This window comes from Ammospiza caudacuta, chromosome 5 (genome assembly GCF_027887145.1).
Source record: "Ammospiza caudacuta isolate bAmmCau1 chromosome 5, bAmmCau1.pri, whole genome shotgun sequence".
NCBI classification, from domain to species: Eukaryota; Metazoa; Chordata; class Aves; order Passeriformes; family Passerellidae; genus Ammospiza; species Ammospiza caudacuta.
The window spans coordinates 55,507,101-55,529,317 of NC_080597.1; the positions used below are offsets into that span (position 1 = coordinate 55,507,101).

At 37.7% G+C, this 22,217-nt stretch overlaps 1 protein-coding gene across 1 annotated transcript in view; it reads right to left on the reverse strand.

The window, feature by feature from the left end:
* Nucleotides 1–1,792: 1,792 nt before the first annotated feature.
* Nucleotides 1,793–22,217, reverse strand: part of FAM3C (FAM3 metabolism regulating signaling molecule C) — a 28,135-nt gene continuing 7,710 nt past the window's right edge. The window contains exons 2-10 of the mRNA XM_058804531.1: nucleotides 17,756–17,818; nucleotides 13,433–13,537; nucleotides 12,302–12,331; nucleotides 11,783–11,906; nucleotides 9,212–9,270; nucleotides 7,636–7,686; nucleotides 7,069–7,153; nucleotides 4,995–5,121; nucleotides 1,793–4,008 (exon numbers count right to left, since the gene is read on the reverse strand). Of these exons, the coding sequence (XP_058660514.1) occupies nucleotides 3,919–4,008; nucleotides 4,995–5,121; nucleotides 7,069–7,153; nucleotides 7,636–7,686; nucleotides 9,212–9,270; nucleotides 11,783–11,906; nucleotides 12,302–12,331; nucleotides 13,433–13,537; nucleotides 17,756–17,768 (684 nt within the window). The 5' untranslated portion in view covers nucleotides 17,769–17,818 and the 3' untranslated portion in view covers nucleotides 1,793–3,918. The remainder of the gene's footprint in view (nucleotides 4,009–4,994; nucleotides 5,122–7,068; nucleotides 7,154–7,635; nucleotides 7,687–9,211; nucleotides 9,271–11,782; nucleotides 11,907–12,301; nucleotides 12,332–13,432; nucleotides 13,538–17,755; nucleotides 17,819–22,217) is intronic.

Consider the following 22,217-nt stretch of genomic DNA (forward strand, 5'->3'; position numbering starts at 1 on the left):
GGAAGAACGTAAAGTTACCGAAGTGGACAGTCATCCATTTTTAACTTGCTAAAAAGTAATTATTTTCAGCTAAGAAAATGGGGACAGCACATGAGCCAACCCACCTAGATGGACAGTTAAGCACAGGAAATGATGTCTGAGGAATCTGTTTCAACCTGAGTCTATGAAGGATGCCTCAGATCTTTGTAACCTTGAAAGGGATAACAACAGAGGCAGCAAGGAGGAACTAAAAGTGGCTTTAATGCTATCTGAAATGCAAAGAAGCATCTCAAGTAGAGCATGTTCTCTCTTGCCATCATTCACTTTCTCAGCCCCCAGGGAAGCAGGAGCAGGGTGTGGCTGAAGCTCAGGATTTTGTGCCCTGCTGGCCTGGTGCTCAGAGGCTGAGAGGCAAGGTCCCTTGCATCCCTTGTACAGCATCAGGAGCCACTGACACCTCATGATACCACTGAACACATCAAGAGCTGTTCTCACCCGTTCCTGCTTCAGCCTCAAAGTTCCCATCCAGCCTTACAGGTTCCTTCAAGTTTCTTAAACAGGCGCCTTGCATTCAGGCTAGGCTACAGCTTTACAGCATCAAAACTGAAGAGGATTTCATCAATAAAAAGTCCTTTGCTTAGCATCCACCTTAGCCATGATCCAAGTCAGTTAGGGAGGCACTGCAGCCCTTCCCATCCTTACAGAGCAGTCAGCACTTACAGTGTCAGTATTAATTCTTTCCCCTTTTGAAATAACCCACCTGGCCTCTTATTAATACACTTATTCTTGAAAAACACTCAGACTGCAGAAAACCCAAACAGTTCAGGAGACGTTACATACACATGAAGCATTTAGCAGTTAATTCAATGTTTGAGGAAACTAAGTGCCACAGTAAGACATCTAGAAAGCAAAACATGCTGAGCAAAATAAAGCTTTTTCCAAAGTGGCAATCAGGAAACTAAGGCTGTAAAAAGGTCTGCTTTTCCCAGAGGAAAAAAAAAACCTGGATCATGAAAGACACTGGGGAAGGTCCAGAGGGTACATCAAGGCAGAGACCTCCTTCAGTTTCTTTTTTAGGACTCCTATTAATCCATATGAAACACCACTAGTAAAGCAGTTGAGAGCTGTGATTTACATTGAAGTCATTTTCAGGTGCCTTGAATCCCAGCTGGGTATTCCTTGCTGAAGATTAAATTGAAACCTTCTGGTGTCCTTCCTCTTCTCTTCTCACAGTTCTACTTTTCATGGCAGACATATCTCACAACCTTTCTCTTCCCTTCCCTTACTGCTCTGTTCTCAACAAGCCTGCAAGATGCTAGAAATGTTACCATCACCTGTGTTTCCATATAGGAAAATATGGCTCCTAGAGCTTTGTCACACACAGGTATTCATGCACCTGTACCTTCATCTTTGCAACTGATTTCCTATCCCCAGCTGGAGAGAGGCCAGAATAGTCATCTTGTGCTTGGCAACTCAAATGAAATGCAGATGGATTACCAGAAAGTCCTACTGATTTCAGAGAGTTCATCTCAGCAGCAGGATACTGTAACTTGCTCACTCAAGGCAGAGAAGGCAGGACCAGATCTTGCAGCAAGTCACTGGAGCATGATGATGGAGAAAAGCCAGGACATCCCATTTGTGTGGCCACTCCAGCACAGCTTCTAAATATCAGGCAAGAGTCTCATTAAATACGATACCATACAGCTTTGAGGACATGGCTTAGAGAGTAAAAGGAAGATTTCCATCAAAATGTTAAGACTCAAATTATTTAAAATGCAACAAAAACAATTCTACCATTTCGTTGTTTTAAAACACATTGTTTAAAAACTTTGTTGCAGGTACAACTTTAAGGGGTTAAGAGAATCATGGTATCTTTACTTTTACTCAACTTAGACTGCTAATAAAGGCACACATTCTCCATTTAATTTTGCAGAGGAAATTTTAACTTTTTAATTTGAAGAAAGATGAAATATTCACTGGCGTTCAAAGCCATAATAATGAAGACAAATGTAGTCCAGGGAAACTACTAATGCAGCCAAATAGGGTTTCTTCCTCTTAAAACCTTGCTGAGTAACTTCAAAATTATTTTGGTATTATTCTGGATAGCATCATAGCAATACTGGCATACACACCAGCAGAACTGAATTTTTGTGAAAATTCCAGGAATTACACAATTACTTTTTCACTACAGCCTTAAGTAATGAAATAGAATTTCAAGCTGATTAGAAAAGGGGATTTTACTTCAATGAAACAATACATATGATTTTAACACATCCTTCTACCGGAAAATCTGGAAGATTTAACAAAAGCAGTTGCACTGTGTCAGGTGCATTTATAGATATTTCACATTAATATTAAGGGAAATCCACATTATCTAAAAAGCTAGTTAAACATAGAGAACAACTCAGAATCCAGTCTTACCCTGGTATCAGAGATTATTTATTTTTCTTACAAGGTCATTCTCAATATTGCTTGAAATTTTTAGCGTACAGAATTTGACTCAGAAAACATCAACAATCATACTATTTTCAAAGCCTCTGTCAAACTCACTGTGGGCTCCTGAAAAATACCTTGTGGCTTTTGCCCCATAGTACTAGCTTGAAGTTTTTGAGGAATATACCAGAATTCATAACACAAAGCTGCAGGAGATTACAGCCAGTTCTGTCTCAGCCCTAATTTTGTGAATATGGATACAATCAGTTAGTATGGTATAATTTAGTTTCAGGAAAAGTTCAAGCTGGCCCCACTTAAAAGAAATACACGTTTAGAAAGAAAGCAAGGTCTTCACACAGCTCTGATATAAGCTAAAGATTAAGGCCACTTAAACTTGGTCCTTTTTTTCCATTAAAAAAAGGATGAAGGAAACATCACTTTTCAGTTAAGTTTACAAGTCACACATTGCATAACCCAAGACACACTGCTCTCTCTGACATTCCAGAAGAAGAGATTGCCTCAGCTCATGAGAAGTACTGTAGGTGGTGAGGGTGCACAGCTGTGTACCCCAAAACAGCTCTCACTAGAAGGCAGACTGCTTTCTCTTTGTGATGGGAAATTTATTCCTGTTGTTAGAACCAAAAGAGGAACCTCCTCCATTACACACATCCACTGCAGCTGAACTGCCATAGGGAGAAGCAATGGTTAAGCAGCAGTACAAAAGCTGCAATAAAAAATGAAAAATTTAGCCACAGTACTGCTGTTTAATATGCCAGTCCCTTCTATAAAGCAAACACTTTCAAGTTAAGTACAAATTCTTCCAAGCTGCTTTTAAATATCACACATACTATTTACATATTTACCTTAGTTCATCCCCTAAAGGTAGAAAATAAAATTCTCTTGTGCTTTTCACAGCATATCTGTGTTACACTATCATGTAGTTTTCCTTTGCTAATTACTCAATTTTGATACGGGACTACAAAATAAACTTTTGGAGCACTTGTTATTAGAATAACCAAATAGTTTTAATAAAAATTGATGATGCCATTAAAAAGGCAGAAGATAAAAAAAATTAAAGCTCCTTATTAATGTATTACTAAAATCTGCAATATTCCACCAAGTTTACATAGTCACAGCAACATTGCACTGTTAAGAGGACAGTACATTTGTCACAATCTGTTTATTGTCCACATACATTATTTATTAGCCAGTTATCTACAAGTATTATTTACCACAGGCAAACTAAATACTGTGCTTTTAAGAAACCTGCATAGAAATGATTGGATGTTTCTTTTATTTTGGACATATTTACAAAAAGAATTTCTATGTGTGTCAGCAATAAATAATCCCAATATTCAAAATGTCAGTGCTCATGCACACACTGACAAGATGGCTGCATGCTTTAAAAATAATTTTTACAGTACAGTCTCCTTCATAGCCCTCTCTCTAATAGTAGCAGAAAGTGCATTGTCTTCCATATTCTTTTTCCTTTTCTTCTGTTTTCATTTAGTCTTGCTTCTGAGGGATACAGCCTTCCATCTCAACAACTTCTGGCCAGCCTTCATACTTGTTTGTGTCCTTGTTATTCTTTATATGCTATAAATGGAAAATATCAATCTGCTGTTAATGTGAAGTCATTTATCCTTTTGCTTTAACTCATACCTTTAAGACATATACTCATTTTCAGGCCATGGACAAAGAAAAAACATTATTAACTTCCATGCTTTGAAGTATTCACCATTTAAAGTAACTTGCCCAGACAAGTGTATGGTAAAAAGTTAAGCCACACAGGGAAAACATTTTTAAATTTTATTATAGATGTTTGCTTAGGAAGAGAGAAGGAAGGAAATGACCAACTGCATTAAAGCATGAACCACTAGGTAAAAATTAACAAGAATACTAAATTTACAAGGCAATGAAAACAAATAGTGAGATTTCAAAGAACATTTTATTTGTCCACCAAAAAACCATCTACAGTCAGGTAAGACATTATTGCCTCCAAGAGTCTGCCACTGTTTCTGCACTTAGTTTCCCCTTCCTTACAAAGTTGGCAGAAGAAAACACATCCTTACTCTGCTAGTACAAAGCTACTTCTACCAGTGATTAAAGGCAACACTGACACATGCTGAATTGTAACAGCTAAAGTATGGGAATATATTCTATTTCACAAATTTTGTGATGGCAGCAATTTGAGAGAAGAGCAAAGAACAGCTGGGAACACCAACACCTTAACTACCCACTTATCTCTTGGAAGTTCACCATTCTTAGTGCATCTAAAATAGAATAAAACTTGGGCAGCAAGCTTTGAATTCTTCAGGTTAATTTGATTCACTAAAAAGATGAATTATCTAGTTACTGGAATAGTAAGATCTACATCATATATTTTTTTTCTTATTTATGAGTCACCAAAGAATCTTTTTTTTGTATGTTTAAAAGGAGGAAAAGGAAAATACCTGAAAATAAGACTATGTGCAAGTACTGCAATAGATATCCACCTTGAACAAATGCATGGCACTTATAAAACATGCTATGCCTCTATTAATGCCAGCTGTTAAATTCCAGAATGTTAAACAATCACATACCTGTTCAAATGGACTTTTAGTCTTAATTCCTTTCCCACCACAGAAGACCCAGTTGTCCCTGAAGCCAAGGTTAGTGATGGATGTGCTTCCTAATTCAGCGATCAGTCTCCGTGCTTCCTCGTTAAGCCTTGAACAAACCAGAGAAGTTTGTGAACCAGAGTATGTGAATAAAATACATGCCCTTAGAGCTTTCATTGTTCAGCGCACCAGTCTGCTTTGATCCTATTTAATATACTTTAAGTCAGTCAATATTGGGCAAGATCTATCTCAGAATCAGGTAAGGCTGGTTCTGGAATCACCTGATGCAAAGAGCGCTGCTCTTCCATACTATAATCTCAAGGAACCAGGATGTAAACCTAGCACTACACCAACAAAAGCCAAGAGCTCTCTCCTGTGAGAATTTGTACATCTCAAGTTCTGTTAGCAGTTCTCCAAGCAACTAAAAAAGTCAGCCCTTAAAGTAAACATTGTTTGCAGGCTCAAGCTGAAGTCTAGATGAAGTAAAAGCTATTTTAGATTACAAAAATGAAATGAGTATCTGAAATAAGTTCTCATCTGCTTGGGGCAGTTAATTCAAAATTCAGAATGCTGCCTCCAGCATGGCTCAGTGCCTGTAAACCCAAGTAGGATAATTTTAATATCTAAAGGAAAACAGTTCTGTAGGATAGGATATCATTCCAAACTCTCTAAATAGCACCTCTCGATTTCTTCCTTTAACTTACTAAATGTGCCTGATTACTAAACAAGACACAAAACTTCTGATTACTTCTACCTATTGAGATATGGCTGTATGACTCACTTTAGTCAAAATTATGAAAATTATTAAATACTGTGCAGGTTATTTGCCCAACCTACACGCCAACTTTCTCAAGCATTAGGGCAGCTTGATTCTTCACAATTTTGTTTCCAAGAACTGGCATTAATATTTACTATCAACTGCCAGCTGGTAGTTGTAGTATTGTCAGAAAGCAGTAGATCCTGTCTGTCAGCAAGACAAGGCCAAACACAACTTCTTGTTTAGCTGTATTCTATCTGCCAACAAACTTTCAAAATCATCAGCTGTAAATGCTTACTGAAGCAAAACTAACCCTTCTTATTATCTAAAATATCAAAGAAGAAAGGGAAGAAGGCAAAATGTAAAGTAACAAAACAAATGAACAGAACAACAGAGAGAAGGTCCAACCTTGGCTAATACCCCAGTAAATGACTTTCTCCTTTCCTAAAAGCAGTGAATGTAAACACACTGGACCATTTACTGTAAAGATTGCACACTGCAAAGTCAGAACTTAGGGAAGCTGCTTCTATATCAAAAATACAGACAAGTTGTAGACAACAAATTGAACCAAACAAGGACAAAAAATGTACAGACTACATTAACAAAAAAGTTAATTATTAGTAAAACAACAGAGAAAAGGGAAAGAAGTTTCCATTTTCACTGTGAAAAGCAATCCTTTGGATAGGATGACTTAAGTGAGGAGTAGATTATAGTACATATTCAACAGTAAATTTTAGTATCTATTGAAACTGACCCAAGTTGTGAAAGTTGGAAGACAATGTTTCAGGAGACCTAAATCCTCTTAGGCTACACCTATATTAATAAATTGAATAGCTTTAGGGTGAAACAGTAAAACAGTCAGGGCAAAAAATACAAGGCTCACATTAGTAACTTCTGTGACTTTAAATGTAAGGATACAGGCAAGGCTTGTTGGGAAAGGTCTCTGCCATCCTGTAACCACCAAACTCTGCCTTGGAGTTGATCTGAAGAAAGTGCTTTCAACCAAAGTATGTTCTCATAATGATGTTCCTATGCCTGGACCTATCTGAATTTGCTAGCCTAAGACAGAATGAGCCATCAGCAATAGAAAAATCAGCACACCTATATCTGCTTAGTTTGAGTTTGATTTCTGTTGTGCCCAAACCACATCTGCATTATATAACTAATAAACAGTTTCAAATCTGTCATCTTGGAAGGACAAAATCTTATTAAAAGTGGTTGTGTGATAATACATTTTTTCAGTATAAAACAGCATATAAAAGTTTAAGCAACATTTGCTGTTTAAAATCAATTACATACTTGGTTGCACCATCATCATATGTTGCCATTAACACAATTGTTCCATCCTGGATGGTCTTCAGAAATTCAATAAGTGGTGTCACATCTGAAGAGAGAACATAAAACTGTTTAATAATAATCAACAATTACAAATTTAAACATCTGCAATGTCTTTCTGCAAAGACATTACTTTTAAGAATATTTGTAAAAATAATATATATAATATCTATATATAGAATATATATAAAATTTGTAAATATATCCTTATAAAAAGATGCAGACTGAGAGAAAGCTAAAATGCATCCGAGAACTCTTATTTTATAGAAAGAGTTTAATCCTTATTGTGTAAAGACATAACCACTAATGAAAACTACCTTGGGGAACAAGTCCGTTTGATTAACCACACCCTTCCCTCCCACCTCAACTACTTATGTTTCTTTAAAGTTGCACTCTCCTCACAACTACAAAGGTAGAGGTGAAGCACTCCCGTAACTATCACCTTATATCACACTGCAAATGGAGTCTGGACAAGAAGGAAGAAAAAAAGCACATTTGTTGTTTCTCTCTGACCAGTGTAATTGCACCTACCTCCTCCCCACATGTCAAAGAACTTAGTATCTAATAACTCTCCTGTTTTACCTGAAGGAAAAGAGAAAAAGAAACATTTGATGCCATCAAATATAGCCAAAATTATTTTTCAGATAACATGCCCGACTCCTCTTATGCTCTTTCAGATAAAGTGCTGCAAAAGACACTGGATAAATGAATTATGGTAGCATCTCTTTTATGGAAACAGTGCAGCGGTTTGTGAAAAAGTGCAGGGAAAGATAAAAGGAAAAAAGTGAGATGATCCATGGAAGTGATGGATACCAGGCTGGTTAGAGCTTTAAGCAACCTGGTCTAGTGCAAGGTGTCCCTGCCCATGGCAGGGGGTTAGAACTGGGTGATCTTAAAGGTCCCTTCAAGCACAGACCATTCTATGATTCTGGCAAAATTCTGGTTTTGCTTCAAGTGGAATCTAAAATAAATTGAAACACCCACAGGCTCTAAAACCATCAGAGAATATTCAGTTAATATATCTGCCTTTTTTTAAAGCTGGTTTTACAAAAATAGACAGTATAGCTATAGGCTGCCTTTTGTACCATATGGAAAGTTACAAGGATTAAAATTAGACTCCATGTTTTGCTATAGACGTACTACTGTAAGTAGATTTAAACATCCAGAATAAATAGAAAAAAGCAGACAATATAGTATATCTCATTACCTTTTCTTATTATGCTGTCTACAAAGGAGTATTTGATGGAAGGTGGAGTTTTTTTTAATATATACATTCATTTAAAGTTTAGAAGACAGAGAGAAAGACTGGAGCTATAAAATACAAACATAGGTATTTTGGTTTTGAATAGATTGAGACAATTCAGGAAAGCAACATAGGATTAGGAAGTATTGTTCAAGTTATGCTTTAGATGGTGTAAATCTGAGTGCAATGTGCAAATAAAAGGAATTTATATTGCAGTGAAATGACAAAGTGCTATCTCAGTGCTACAAGGAATCGTTTCCTACACATTAAAGACAGATGTACCAGTGCTGACATTCAGTCCAGCTTTCAAGGTAACAGAGTTAAACTTGTTTGGTTTTAATGAAAATTACAAACCCAAAACACAATTACTTAACAGGATGCATTTATGGACAAAGTCCATAGACCAAATATACTGATTCAAGTGAGGAAATAATGAACTGGTCTTTGTGTGTAGTAACAAAACTGATAAAGATGCTAAAGAAGTTTCACTGGAAACAGAGCAACAGAAGAATGCATTCTACAGTATAATTAGTGGTGGCAATACACAAGGTCAAAAGAAGTAGCATGCATCTCATGTCTTTTTCTATGTTTTCATTAGGAATTTACATGATGTATCAAAAAGTCACCACCACACTCCACATTACTATTTTTACAATCCATTTTTAGAAACAAAAATGCACAGAGTTTTTCTGCTTTGTAACAACAAGGTGTCAGTGCCAATATCTGACATTATCTCTGTACAAATAAGCTGAGTACTTCCTTTTCTCCTTGGTGCTTGCCTTTCACCATGCCATAGTATTTCACCTTAAATTTCAGAAACAATTTGAAAATGAAGACAATCTGCCCACTTAAAATGTCACTTACCATTGACCAAGGCCATATTTATTCCTCTGCCAACATTATTTTTTACTCCACTCATTAAACTGCAACAAAATAAATACTTTTAATCGAGCAATCTTCTGATGTGAAATTATTTCCGTTTTTTAAACAGGATCAAGTTCTAAGAGAGACATAGTTTAAAGACCACGTGTTCATGAGTACTTAAATGAAGCAAAATCTCCTTGAACTAATCTGTGTTCTTAAAGCACCACTGAATTAAGAATAATACATCAAATACCCCCAGCTGTATTGATTTTATTTGATTGCTTAATCATGGTTTCAAAGTACATCTGTATATTAAAGGTGCCACAAAAATAGTGATGTTTCTGTAGTTATATTATTAATGTTTTAAAAAATAACCAAATATTAATTTGTGGAGCTCATCACAGGCACATAACCAACATTTTAAGTTTGGGGTTTTTTTGCAAGCACACAATGAACAAAAATGAGTTAATGAGTTTAAAAGCTAACAAATAATGAAAACTCATTCCTGCTGTCCTGTCTGGGAAGTATGAAGAACACAAAGTAATCAGAAAAAGAAAAGCCTTTTTGCAACTGTGAGTTCACAGAATATCCCTAAAAAAAAAGCTACTCAAGAGGAAATGAGTTTTTTTCAGAGCTCTGATATATTACTGTATACCCTTGAGACAGCTTGTGCATCATCACAAACACAAGAGGCTGCAATGCAACAGCTTCTCACAGGAGGGCAGCCCTTCATTAGTTTTAGAATTCTTCCATGAATTTAGTCTGCAAATTGAGAGCTTTTGAAAGAGAAATAAAACCTCTTATGAGCAATGCAGGAGATCATCTAAAATCAATCAAATTTCCTGCGGACACTTAGACATGACCAGTTGGCCTCTGAAGGAATTCAGAAAGATGTTTGCCAAGGAAAGCTGGACTTTAGAATCCAATGGCTGTGTATTGAAGTGCCCACTTAGAGGACTTTTTCCAGCAACTACTTTTTTTTCATCACTTTCTTCAGAAAAAGATCTAGTAGAGGATTTTTCTTTTTTTGGACAGAAATAGAAAAACCTCTTCTTGTTTAAACAGTCAGCAAGACATTAAAACAAAAAAAAGAGTCAAAAATCCCAAACAAAACAACCCTACAATCCTGAAATTAAAATATTACTTGCTTTCCCACATCTTTTAATCATTGAATCAGCTTAAGTGTTCACAGATATTAAGCTCCCTATATTAAGCAACCAGAATGAGACAGTAGGATGTTTTGTAACACCAGCAGAAATACCAGGCTGAGATTAGATCAGCCTGCCCAAGGTCACCCAGCAAGTCACCAGTAAGAGTGGAACGGGAAGGAGCAGCCTGGGAGAGTGGAACGGGAAGGAGCAGCCTGTAGCCCGTGGGTGCCCAGGTGAGCCCCTGCAGCTCCCCAGCTACCCTGGATGCTCTGCTGCAAACCGACTCACACCAGCCAGCAAGCTGCAGCTAAGCCAGCCTTACACAGGAATGCTAGTTCATGCTAAAACAGTCTTCTCTTAAGATCACTAGAGACTAGCCTTACAGTTACTTTGGGGAGTAAAGTGATTTTTTTTAATACATGTATTATCCTAGTTACTCTATTATGTGGGGTTCTGCTGTTCACAGAAGCTGCCATTGGCTCTAGAATCCATTAGCACCAGCTGCTGTATGTGCTATCTGTACTAATATAGTGTTAGCTGAGAAACAGCTAAACTGGAGTAGCAAATGGAAAGCAAAAGTGTTAAGTGTGACTGATATTTACAAAAATCTCCTTCCAACACCACTAACATTATGTCTCTTCTGACATGCCACCTGCAAAATCAAGTGGATTAGATTATGTTATAGGAAGCTGCACACTTGGGTTGTTCCTGCTCATTATCACCCAAAGAGGAAAAACACAGTCTAAAAATAAATATTAATATTCCCATTACGGGGGTTTACTGAAAAGTACTCAGTTAAATACTTTATGCACAGTATTACTGATAATACTGTGTCAAAAACATTATTAAAAAGAGGACTTAAAACCAAACTTTGTCTCAAGCAGTTGTTTTTCTCATTTCACAAATGGATGAAGTTTATTAACTTTAGCTACCATCAGCACAGTTAAATAACTATCAATCGTTAAAATACTATTTTTCATTTTTGAAGACAACCTTAGAAGAAAAGTAGAAAATATGTTCTGACGTTGGTACTGAGGAAATATAGTTTAAAAGATTACTTGCAAAAGACAATACAATTATTCACTGAATTGCTATCAGAAGCACCAGGACAAGTTCCTTAGAGACAAGTGTGCATCTGACTTGACAAAGTCTAACCCTTAAGTCTATAAACCTGAAACAAAGTGCAAGCTACCTTGCATGTTTTAAAACAACATACACTTCTGCATTTACTGCAGAGCATTAAGTGTGCTTCATCAGAGATAAGGTTATAATGCAATGTGACCTTTTCATGTCACAAACTTTGACATGTGTTGGTTTGCATACTGTTTGCAAAAAAACCCTAATTTAAACTGCTGATTTGTGTGCAAGTGATCTAAGTATTTGAAAGAGACACTCAGAAACAACAGGGAAAAATACTTACACATTATCCTCTACACAAATTTTAGGTCCAACTACATTTGCTGCTCCACTTGACATTTTGAATGCAAAATGCTTTTCAGGACAAGCTTTGGAGATCCCACACTTGTATCTTGGAGGTTTTGTAGCTTTCAAAAGGAAATAAACCAAGATTTTAGAGAACACCACAGGAAGGCCAACAGACAAATACATTCTGAAGGAACTCAAGGAAGAGAGCAAACACAAACACTATCACATCTGTAGTTACAGAGCAGTTTAAAATAATCTAAGTTCCTGAAGCACCTAATTATTCCAACTTCTTGTTGTCACCCTGCCGCTTGCTCTGGCACCATCATCAAAAGCCACAAGCCAAAACTACAAAACAGACTTTACAAGAATTTTAGGAAAATCAGGAGAAGAGGAAAATTAGTTTCTGATTGCATTTGAAGAGTAATTTAGACTTTCTGAGCTATGAAAATTCATCAGTCTTTCTGTTATTAGCAAAAGCAAGGCACAGCAGTAATACATGCCTATGAATACTCACAGCGTGCAGCTGCATCCAACGCTGATCTAGCTAAAATGAGAAAAGGAAGTTTCACAAGATGTTACTATTAAAGTGTCATCTGCTATATCATATCCTATATATGTAATGTATTTCTGTGCCTCTATAAAAACAGGCTGGTTGAAATGAATTATCAAATCCACCTGAATATTATGCTGCAATAAGAAACAACTTTTATGCATTAGCAGAATGAAAGTGATTAGGAATTTCATTCAGAAGCACCACTTTCATTTATGGCTCTTAGAAGGTTGTGGAGTCAAAAACCCAGAGATCCAAAACCTCTGAGAATTCATGGAGCTCAGGGGCTGAAGTGAAATCAATTCCTTCCTTACAACTTCACTGGGATGGGGCTGCTTTCACTTAACTGGAAGCCTGCAGTTCAGGTGTATTTCAGGTATATTCCCAGACATTCAGGACTCCCTTTCCTGAGATATGAAGAGACACGAGTGCCCCCACCACACACACATCTGAATGACACCTCTGTCTCAACAATGATTACTAGAGATGTCTCTGCTGACTGCTTCAGATGGCAGCTCATGCTGCAGTAATGCAGAGTTAAAGAACACAAACTCCACCCATGTATCAAACATTGTTTAGGGTTTTTTTTGGTAATAAAAAACACCTTGAAAGAAAATTCTGGTTCAAAATAGACCCTGAAATTTGAGACATCTCAACTGCTAATCTTTATCTGCATAGCACATCTGAAATGTTTTGATTACAGCACATTCAACTTAACACAGCAGCATACCTACACAAGAGAAAAAAAAAACCAAACAAATTCTAAATCTCTTCAGCAGTAGTAAGGCAGAGCACCGATTTCCAGAAACATGATTCAAGCCACCTAATTTATTACTCTTGACAAAGAATGCATTTCCAGTAAACAAAACAAAAAGCAGGTAAAATTCTGTATCCTTGGCAGTCAAAAGAATCAAAATTATTATTTCATACAGAAAATAATTCAATACACATATTATATGTAAAAAAATAAGCACACATACTAAAGATAAACTCAATTATTAAATTGAAGAGCCCAGGCAAAACTAACATGATATTCTTGATAAAGGCTCAAGTAAATATTAATAAATGTCCAGAGAAAACCAAGTCATCACTTACCAAACATGTGTCCTAAGTTTGCATCCATTTTTATTTCAAACACTTGAGATATGACATAAAACGTCAATAAAAATATTGCTATGACTACTACCAACTTTGCAGCACCTGTTAAGAAACAGAAAATGTTTCAAAAAATTACCTGCAAGTGGTAACACTAGTTTACCAAAATTAGCAACATGAGGAATGTGTATCAGATTCCACTCTGGGGAACTCGGAAACAGGATGATCATTTGTGGACCTACTAAACAGGATGGCTATTATGGAGGGATATTATAATGTAGGAATGTAGGATGTAACTGCACCAATCCATCAGGTTATGCAATGCACTCTGGTTTGAACTTTCTCTACCTTCACGCTTTCTCTGACACTTTAGTACACCAACTCAGCTCAGCAGCCAGGAGAAACCAGACTTCCATGAAAATCCAGCTTCACCAAATGAACTAAGATGATCTACCTGGCTGTTGTCTGAAGGCCAAATTCCCACCTTCCCCATTCCACTTGCATGTTCTTAGCCATAGTGCCTGTTCTTCACTGTTCACAAATACTGTGTTTCCCCCTGCTCTCAAATGGAGCTACCTCTGTTTTAATAAATGGTCTGGACTGAGTGATTAGGGATCTGTTTATGTACTGCAGCTGGGCTACTATGGTCAGTCAGCTCTGAGTGTGACATTAAAAAAACCCAACCAACCAAAAAAAAAAAAAAAAAAAAAAAAAAAAAAACCAAAACAAGAAACAACAAAAACCCCCCAAACCACCAGCCAACCAGACACAACTATTCTCATTTACTTTTCAAGAAATGTACATTAATGACCTTCAGAAAGCAAGTCTGATGACTCAAAGCCTATTTTAAAATAAGTAAGAAAAAGCAGTACCTCTCCTGTCTCCCTTTTAAGATACTGAAATAGGCAGTTCTAGGTTTTACAGGGCTAAGTTCTTGCAGTGCTGATTGGCCAAACTACTTCCTGGGAGGAGAGCTGTAAGCACACAACCACAGCAGCTTACATCTGAAATGGAAATGTGATACAGCCACAAACCTCACCATTTTTAGCATAATTTGCAGTACATTTTTACAGAATACTCCACTCTTAACTGACTGTAAAATACTGACTAAAAACACTGACTGAGAGTACAAGGCAGGTGAGGAGGCATCTGACCAACATCCTGCCTTCCTATCCACCACAGTATATCAAACTGGTTGGAAGAATCAACTTTAAAGCATGCTTCTTTTTCTCAGATTGCCAGCCAAATCCTCTAGAAAAAAACAAACTTATATACTCCTGCAGATCTCAGACTGCTGCTGTGACAGGCCGCTCAGAAAATCTTAAAATAGACAGATTACTCAGCCTTGAGAAGGATGAGAGATGCTAATCAATCCTCCCAAAAGGCTGAAAAAAGATAAGTGGATAGAAAAAGAAAAGCAAGATGAAGAAACATACAAGGGTTTTTTGCTTGTAGTTTGGTCTTTTTGTGTGCGAGCACGCACATTATGATGTGCATACACATTATGATGTAAGAAAACACAGGTGCAAACCTAGCTTAAAAATATTATGCTGGAACTCCAAAGATCACTGCACTTGAAAGGAAGGAAACCCTGTGCAAGTACAGGAGAAACATATGAGCTGAACATATGTTAAGAAATGGGGTAAAGGTTTTCCAAGCAACACTGCTGAAAGTCACAAGATGGTACCAGATTTTGGAATGTGTGATCTAGCAAGTGGCATTTGGAGAGCATGTTTAGTATATATCATGTGAGATGAAGAAGAACTCAGTCTGAGGACCAACCATCCCCCCTACCCTATATTCTGAGTTTTTCAACTGAACAGCAAGTGCTCCCTTCAAAGGAACAGTAAGAAATCTCATAGAAGGTTCCTTAAGCATTTGAACCAAAATTGGCATGTTTGATACAGGTGAAACATCCTGTTGGAACTGCCATATCTACTTTGCAGTTTCAGCAAAAAAAAATAGCTGAATGGAAGGGAAAAAAAAAAAAGCCTTAAACTTGTGTGGAAAGTAATTTTCCAGATGAATCAGGTACCCAAAAATTGGAGCATTTTCCAGTTCTTTATCAGATTCACTTTAGCAGACTGCTTCCAGTTATACATATTGTGGTTAATAAAGCAAAATTAAGAGTAGTGAAAAGAATTGTATGCATTAACAAGATCATGGAAAAGGTGCCATTTTCTTCCAGTAGAGGCAACGGTTTCTCCTTCTGCAAAATAACACTAACTACTGATAAAAGTGCAATGCACCAGAAACTCAGATTTATTCCACTGCTACACAGGCTATTCTACTGTGACAAAATGTCAATAAATGTTTTGTTTTAATTTTATATTAGCAAATGTCTTATTTTTACAACCACTATCCCTTCTGTCAAGTAGAATGAGTTTCTTAAAGCCTGTACTACAGTAACTTAACTCTATGAAAAGGCTCTTAAGAGTTTTCAAACTCCCAGCAACCTTTCAGAAAGTTTCAGACACTTAAAACCAGCACATAACAATTTTAGGGAGGTGGGGAAGTGGCTTAAGACAACCATTTGCCATTTCCTTATTTCTTCATCATCTCACAGAAACAGCAGCCAAAATATGTCAAATGACGGCAGCTTAAGCAGTCACTGCAGATCAGCTACAGCATTTTAACAAGGTGATTGCTCTCCCACCATCCCAGCGCCAAAGTGAGACACCAATAAAGTAGAATAGCAATGCCTGTTATGCCAGCCAAGTGAAGTGTCCCCTGACAAAGTTTGATGAGGATACCAAACTGAGTGGAAGGAGGCATGTCCAAGTGGAGAGCCAACCTGCAGGAGCACCTGGGTAAGCTGGAAGAATGGGCTAACACTACCAGAGAAGTAAAGGCAAGGACAAGTGTAAAGTCTTCTACCACAGAAATCATAATCCAGGAGAAAAGAACAGACTGGAATCTACCCAGCTGGGGAGCAGATCTGTGGAAAAGGACTAGGGGATTCTGGTGGACAACCAACTCAATACAAATGGAGGGTGCTGGCAAAGAAGCAAACAGGATGCTGGGCTGCATCAACGAGTGCATCACCAGCAGACAGAAATAAAGTAATTATTCCTCTCTGCACAGCACTTGTCAGGCCACACTTGTTACATTCCCTTCAGTGTTGGACCCTGCTATTAAAAAAAAGAAAAAAGACAAAGACATGGACAATCTAGAGACAGTCCAACACAAAAATAATCAAAGGACTGGGAAGCCTGCTAGATGAAAAAAGGCTGAGACTGCTGGGTATGTTCAGCCTTGAGAAAAGACTTACAGGAGAACTTAGTACCATGTTCCAGTATCTCAAAGGCAGCTACAAAGAAGATGGAGGGAGACTCCCTTTTTGCAAGGAGTTGCATGGAAAACAAGAGGGATAGTGGGTACAAGTTATTGTGGGGAAGATTCCAGTTAGACACAGAAAATTTGTCACAATGTGAACAATCAGCCATTGGAATAATCTCCCCAGGAACAGGTGGACTCTCCAACACTGGCCATTTTAAAATCTGGCTGTACAGTGCTGGGCTAGGGCTCAAATTAGAGGAAGTTATAGCGGTATGAAAATTATAGGGTAAAATGCAGCCGCTACTTCCTGGATGGAATGCTGTGAGTATGCTCAAAACCTATCCCACACCAATTCCATACATACACAACCTGCAACCTCAAGCACGTGCTAACAGGTGAAGCAGAGTAGAAACACCTTGTCAGCCCCTGTTGAAATCAGATGGTACTTGGTAGCTGATAAACCTGCACAGCACCTGTCAGCCAAGGGAGATAGGAGAGGTATCTTTCTGCTAAACCAGCAACTGTGGTGAAATCACTCTGAGGTTCTTTGTAACTTAATTGCAGTATTAAGTCCCAACATCATCCCAAAGTTACCTGCCTTCAATGTATGACCACCCCTCATTGACCATGAGCTCTATATCTTCATTGATTATATCTCTAACAGGGAAGCAAGAGAATTTTACACCAATAAGTAACAAAAGTATGCATTACCAGAGTCACTCAAGATCCACCCAAATGAAAAGGAAGTCCATTGAAGGGTCCCCATAACAGGACGCAGATTAGTCAGGCACAAGGGTCTCAGCTTTCCTGGTGTGCTGATAGACTAATCAAACACTAAAGGTTTGAGGAAATTGCCACTTTTCACATGACAGCTGTCTTGTCTAGATCCTGCTTCTGACAAGAAATGTCAGACCAGACGTTTCTTGAGATCCCTTTTAACCTGGTATTCTATGACTCTAAAACCTTACTGTCACAACTTGTTAATGTTGTCCACAGCAGTTGTTTCATAAATGACCAAAGTCTGATTTTACAGAGCATACTTACCTGCTATTCTCATGTTTAGTGTTCAGCAAGCTAATGACACTATTGCATTAAAGCAGCAGCCACCTATGGGAAACAAAAAATAAAAACTAAAAACCACTTCATTGTAATTACAGCAAAAAAGCACTTTTGTGATGAGCACAAAACCCCATAGATTTTCTAGACAATATAATTAATGACGATTGTTCTGAATACTTATTTCTTAACACTCATAGTTAGGGGAAGATTTAAGATAGATTTCTGATGTCTTGATTTCATTTGTCTCTCCACAAAACAAGTGTTCTGAAAAAACACTAATTTCATTTAATCCCCTATAAATTCAGTTTAACTTTCAGTCCTTCAATTTGTGACCTAAGTACTTATCAGAGCTTTATCTAAGCAGTCTTCAGTTTCTTAAAGCTATGTGGTAAAAGTCAACAACTCCACCTGCACTCCTTCAAAACCCTACCTGCTTCTGGGTGCAAGTGTCTATTTGGCAAACAGCATAGCAAACTGTGCTTTGGAGAGAAAAGATTTAAGCATTTTGGTCTCTAGGATACTACAAAAACTGCATTCAATGGAATTGAAAGAAGGTCAACACTTTAATCTCTGCATTACAGAAATGTAACAACACATTTGTCACTCATAGGTACAGCCAGAGGAATAACATTATGGTCAACGATGACAGAAGCACCAACCCTAGTACTCCAATTATTTCAGAACAAACTGAAAACCACTCTAAGCAAACAGTGCCTAAGCATCCACAAGCTTCTTGAGAAGAGCATGTCACCACACAGAGTCAAAGTGGGCCACAAACTCCAGAGGCTCTGAACAAAAGCTCCCACCTCCTCCTCCTGCACTGCAGGGTCCGGAGGCCGTACCAAATCTGCCCTCTACCCGCAGAGCCAGAGCTGCCCCTGGCCCTGCTGCAGGCTCAGGCTCAGCCCTGGTGGGCCCATGCTGCACTGAGCCTGGACATCCAGCTCGACTGCCAACAAGATCCCTGAATCGGGGAACCAGCTACACTAAGGCCACGTGTGCAAACATGCAATCAGCTCTCACTCTAATCCAAGCAGCTGTCCCAGACTCCCATCACAAAAGCTGTAGCATCCCTAACCCTCTGCAGTCCTATGCCATGACTTTGAAAAACATCAAAAACATTCTCTTAGAAATTATAAGAAAAAATTGCTGTTATTAGAAATACAAATTATTTGATGACAAGCACCAAAACACCCACATAGTTCTTGTGGTCTACACTAGGGAGAAAAAATTGGTATTCTGCAGAAAACCTTTTGCCTTCTCTTATTTCAGTATCTTCAGTGATTTGTGTCTTTGCCAAAGACTCAGTCATTTTGCTCTATCCCTTAAAGTTTACAATAAAATGGTCAGGAGAGAAATAAGCAGGAAAAATCCCTGCAAATACAGAAATATTTATTTCCGTTCTATTAGAATTTCAAAATACTTATCACCTAAATTTAAAAGCAGACATGTTTTTGAGTGCTAACGTGGTACTGTAAAGGAAATCTCACAGCATATTATAGACCATAATATATCCATTTAGCTGTAGCCACACATATATCCTCATATAATATCTTCCTTCAGTGAAAGCTAGTATTTATCTGTCTTGTAAAAAGGGAAAAAAGAATCTGTCGGGGCAGAAAAACTCATTTCATTTCAAAGTCTGTGAACAGAATTATTTTAGGCTTCTTCTTCCAGACACCCAGAAATATATCAATGTTACAATAAACACTGCCTGTACTTTGAACAGCTACAAGCTTGTTTTAAGTCTGCACTGAAAAAAAGAAGTTTCTTTCTTTGTTTTACTCTGAACAAAAACACATCATGAATTCAAAGCATGAAAACAAGAATATGAACAAAACCAGAAAGAAGAGTCTAAGTGAAACAATCACATGCTCACACTGACTGCTTTTATCCCAATATCCCCTTTGACCTGCTCAGGGATCATTATTTGTTGCAATCAACAAATAAGAACATGCATTATTTAAGTGTGGAATGCGTTTTGATTTAGAAAAAGGAAAAATGAGTATGCTATGCCTCGACCTGAAAGGAATTTCAAAAACGTAGGGATTCTTTTCCTAAATTACAGCATACTGAAAAATCATGAGGTTTGATTTACCAAATAATACAGTAGTGCTACAGTACAGACAAGAGTTGCACAGCACTTTCCAGCAGCAGGAAAATAATTTATGGACATCAAGTCCTTTCCTACACTTATTATCTTGATTGCTTTTTTGAAGTATTTCAAGACAGAATAGGAATAAAACATAAGCTGTGAACCCTTATAAATGCTTAGGGACCATTACTCCACATGTTCAGTATCAGACATTACAACAAACTGGAGAACTGATTAGAAAATTTGTCTGGAACTTTTAATAGTGCAAATTTTAGGATCATTTAAAAACAAAGAACACAGGATCACAACTGAGCTTGAGCAAGCTCAGATGCACAAAAGCAGTACCAACAACATTCCTTTGATTGCTTTAGAAATGGGCCAAAATAACCCAAACACTATTTTTCTCTTCTTTGATGTAACATTCCATCAAGTAGAGGCAGGAGAATTAGAACCTAAGTATCCTCCTGACTTATGAGTGCCAAGTAATACAGATAATCATTTATTCCTACACCACTCTCTGTCAGGCAGTACCAAAAGGCTCCCCTGTACCACTGATTAGAGCCTGAGGCAGGATGTGCAGCCCACAGCAGGGCTGACAGGCAGAGTCCCCACAGAGATGCAAGGGCCAAGGAAAACACCACAAAACAGGCAACAGACAACATCGACATCTTCAAGTTGCAATGTACAATGGCTGGGTTTGGGAAGCATTATGTGATTTAAATATGGATTTTCTTTTCCTTCAGACTTTTCTTAGCACAGAACTAAGGCAGTTTTTCAATCAAGGTCTACGGCTTGGATAGCAGAAAGAAAACAAAAATTCTCTTGTGCAGCAATGCCTCAAAATGAAAAGTTATCCACAAAAGAACCTGAACAGGAGAAGACAAGAAATTAGAGGTTATAAATCCTTCTTGAGTGCTGGCCATGCCATTGTCCAGTTCCCTGCATGAAGTTGCACATCCATCCATGCAGAAAAAAATTATTTATTCTGGATACAAACTACTCAGGAGAGGATATATGGAAAGACAGCTCTGAGCTGAGGTTACTGGTTGCTTTTTTTCTGCATCCCTGTGTATCATAATCCCCTAGACAGTCTAAAATGCTCTCCATAGGGCATAGAAAACAGTAGCTTACAATTAAAAAAAAAAGGAAGAGAAAAAGAAAGGGCTTTCCCTCACTCTGCTCCACTTGTGTGCTATGACATACTCAACAAAAACACAAAAAAAAAAAAATCATAGATAACTCCACAGAGCTACTGCATGTGTTTTTGTTCATACCAAAACTAGTTTCAATAAGTAGACCAGCAGATGCTTGCTTTTAAAAGTAACCTGTGTCTCTTGAGGGAATCCTGCTAAGTCCTTCCTGAAGGAAACTTATAACCACTTTGTTTAGGAAAATTACAAGCCTACAATCCTTCCAAGCAAATTATCATCAAATTTTGTTAGATGTTATAAAGTTTCTAATGCACCAAGACTGAGTCCTTTATGCATTCATGTGTCAGACAGAGTGGTCATCATCCAAGTTTCTCTCCTAGATTCACTGTGCAAGAGGAAACGGCATTGAGATAATGGACAAATTAACAGTTCCTATTAATCCTGCCTCATTGACACAACACTGAATGAAATGCAGATTTCAGTCCCAACTGAATGCAATTCAATTTGGTTTATTCTTTGTCAGGCTTTTCTCAACTCTTGTCCAGAGATGGTGCCATGGGACACACTTCAGTGGGGCAGGAGAACAGCCTCTGCCCTACTTACCGTGCAGAAAGCTGTGGCCACTTGCCACAAACTTTGGTGTAAAGGGGGTTTCAAATACAATTGTAATTAATGTTTTGAAGGATGATAATGAAACATGTAGATCAGTCTATTTAATTCCCAGGATAATAGTATTTCCATTAGCAATCTGGTAAAATGAGTGGATTATGCTTACAAAATGAGCACACAAAAACAAACAAAGATGAGAGGCAAGAATTTAGAAGGTCAAGATAATTTTGAATTCTGACTGTAGCTGATTAGGAAGAGGTCTCAAAATCAACAATGATATTTAATAAAGCAGAAAGTAAAATACTCCAAAATTGACATCAAGTGCAGCAAAATAAGCAGCAGCAATGGAGAAAGAGATTATAGCAGCTCTCTAATATTGGGGTCAACAATGTCGTACTGCCACAAAAGTGTAACTGTTCATTGTGAACTGCACTGATAGCACTGCTGTGTATGGAACAAAAAGCAATTACTCTGCTCTGCCTAAATAAACAAAAAATACCCTGCTCTATGTGCTATCTTGACTTTTAACTGGGACCCATGTGCAGTTTTTTTCTAAGTCTATCTCAATGTATAATTCCCAAATGGAAGAATC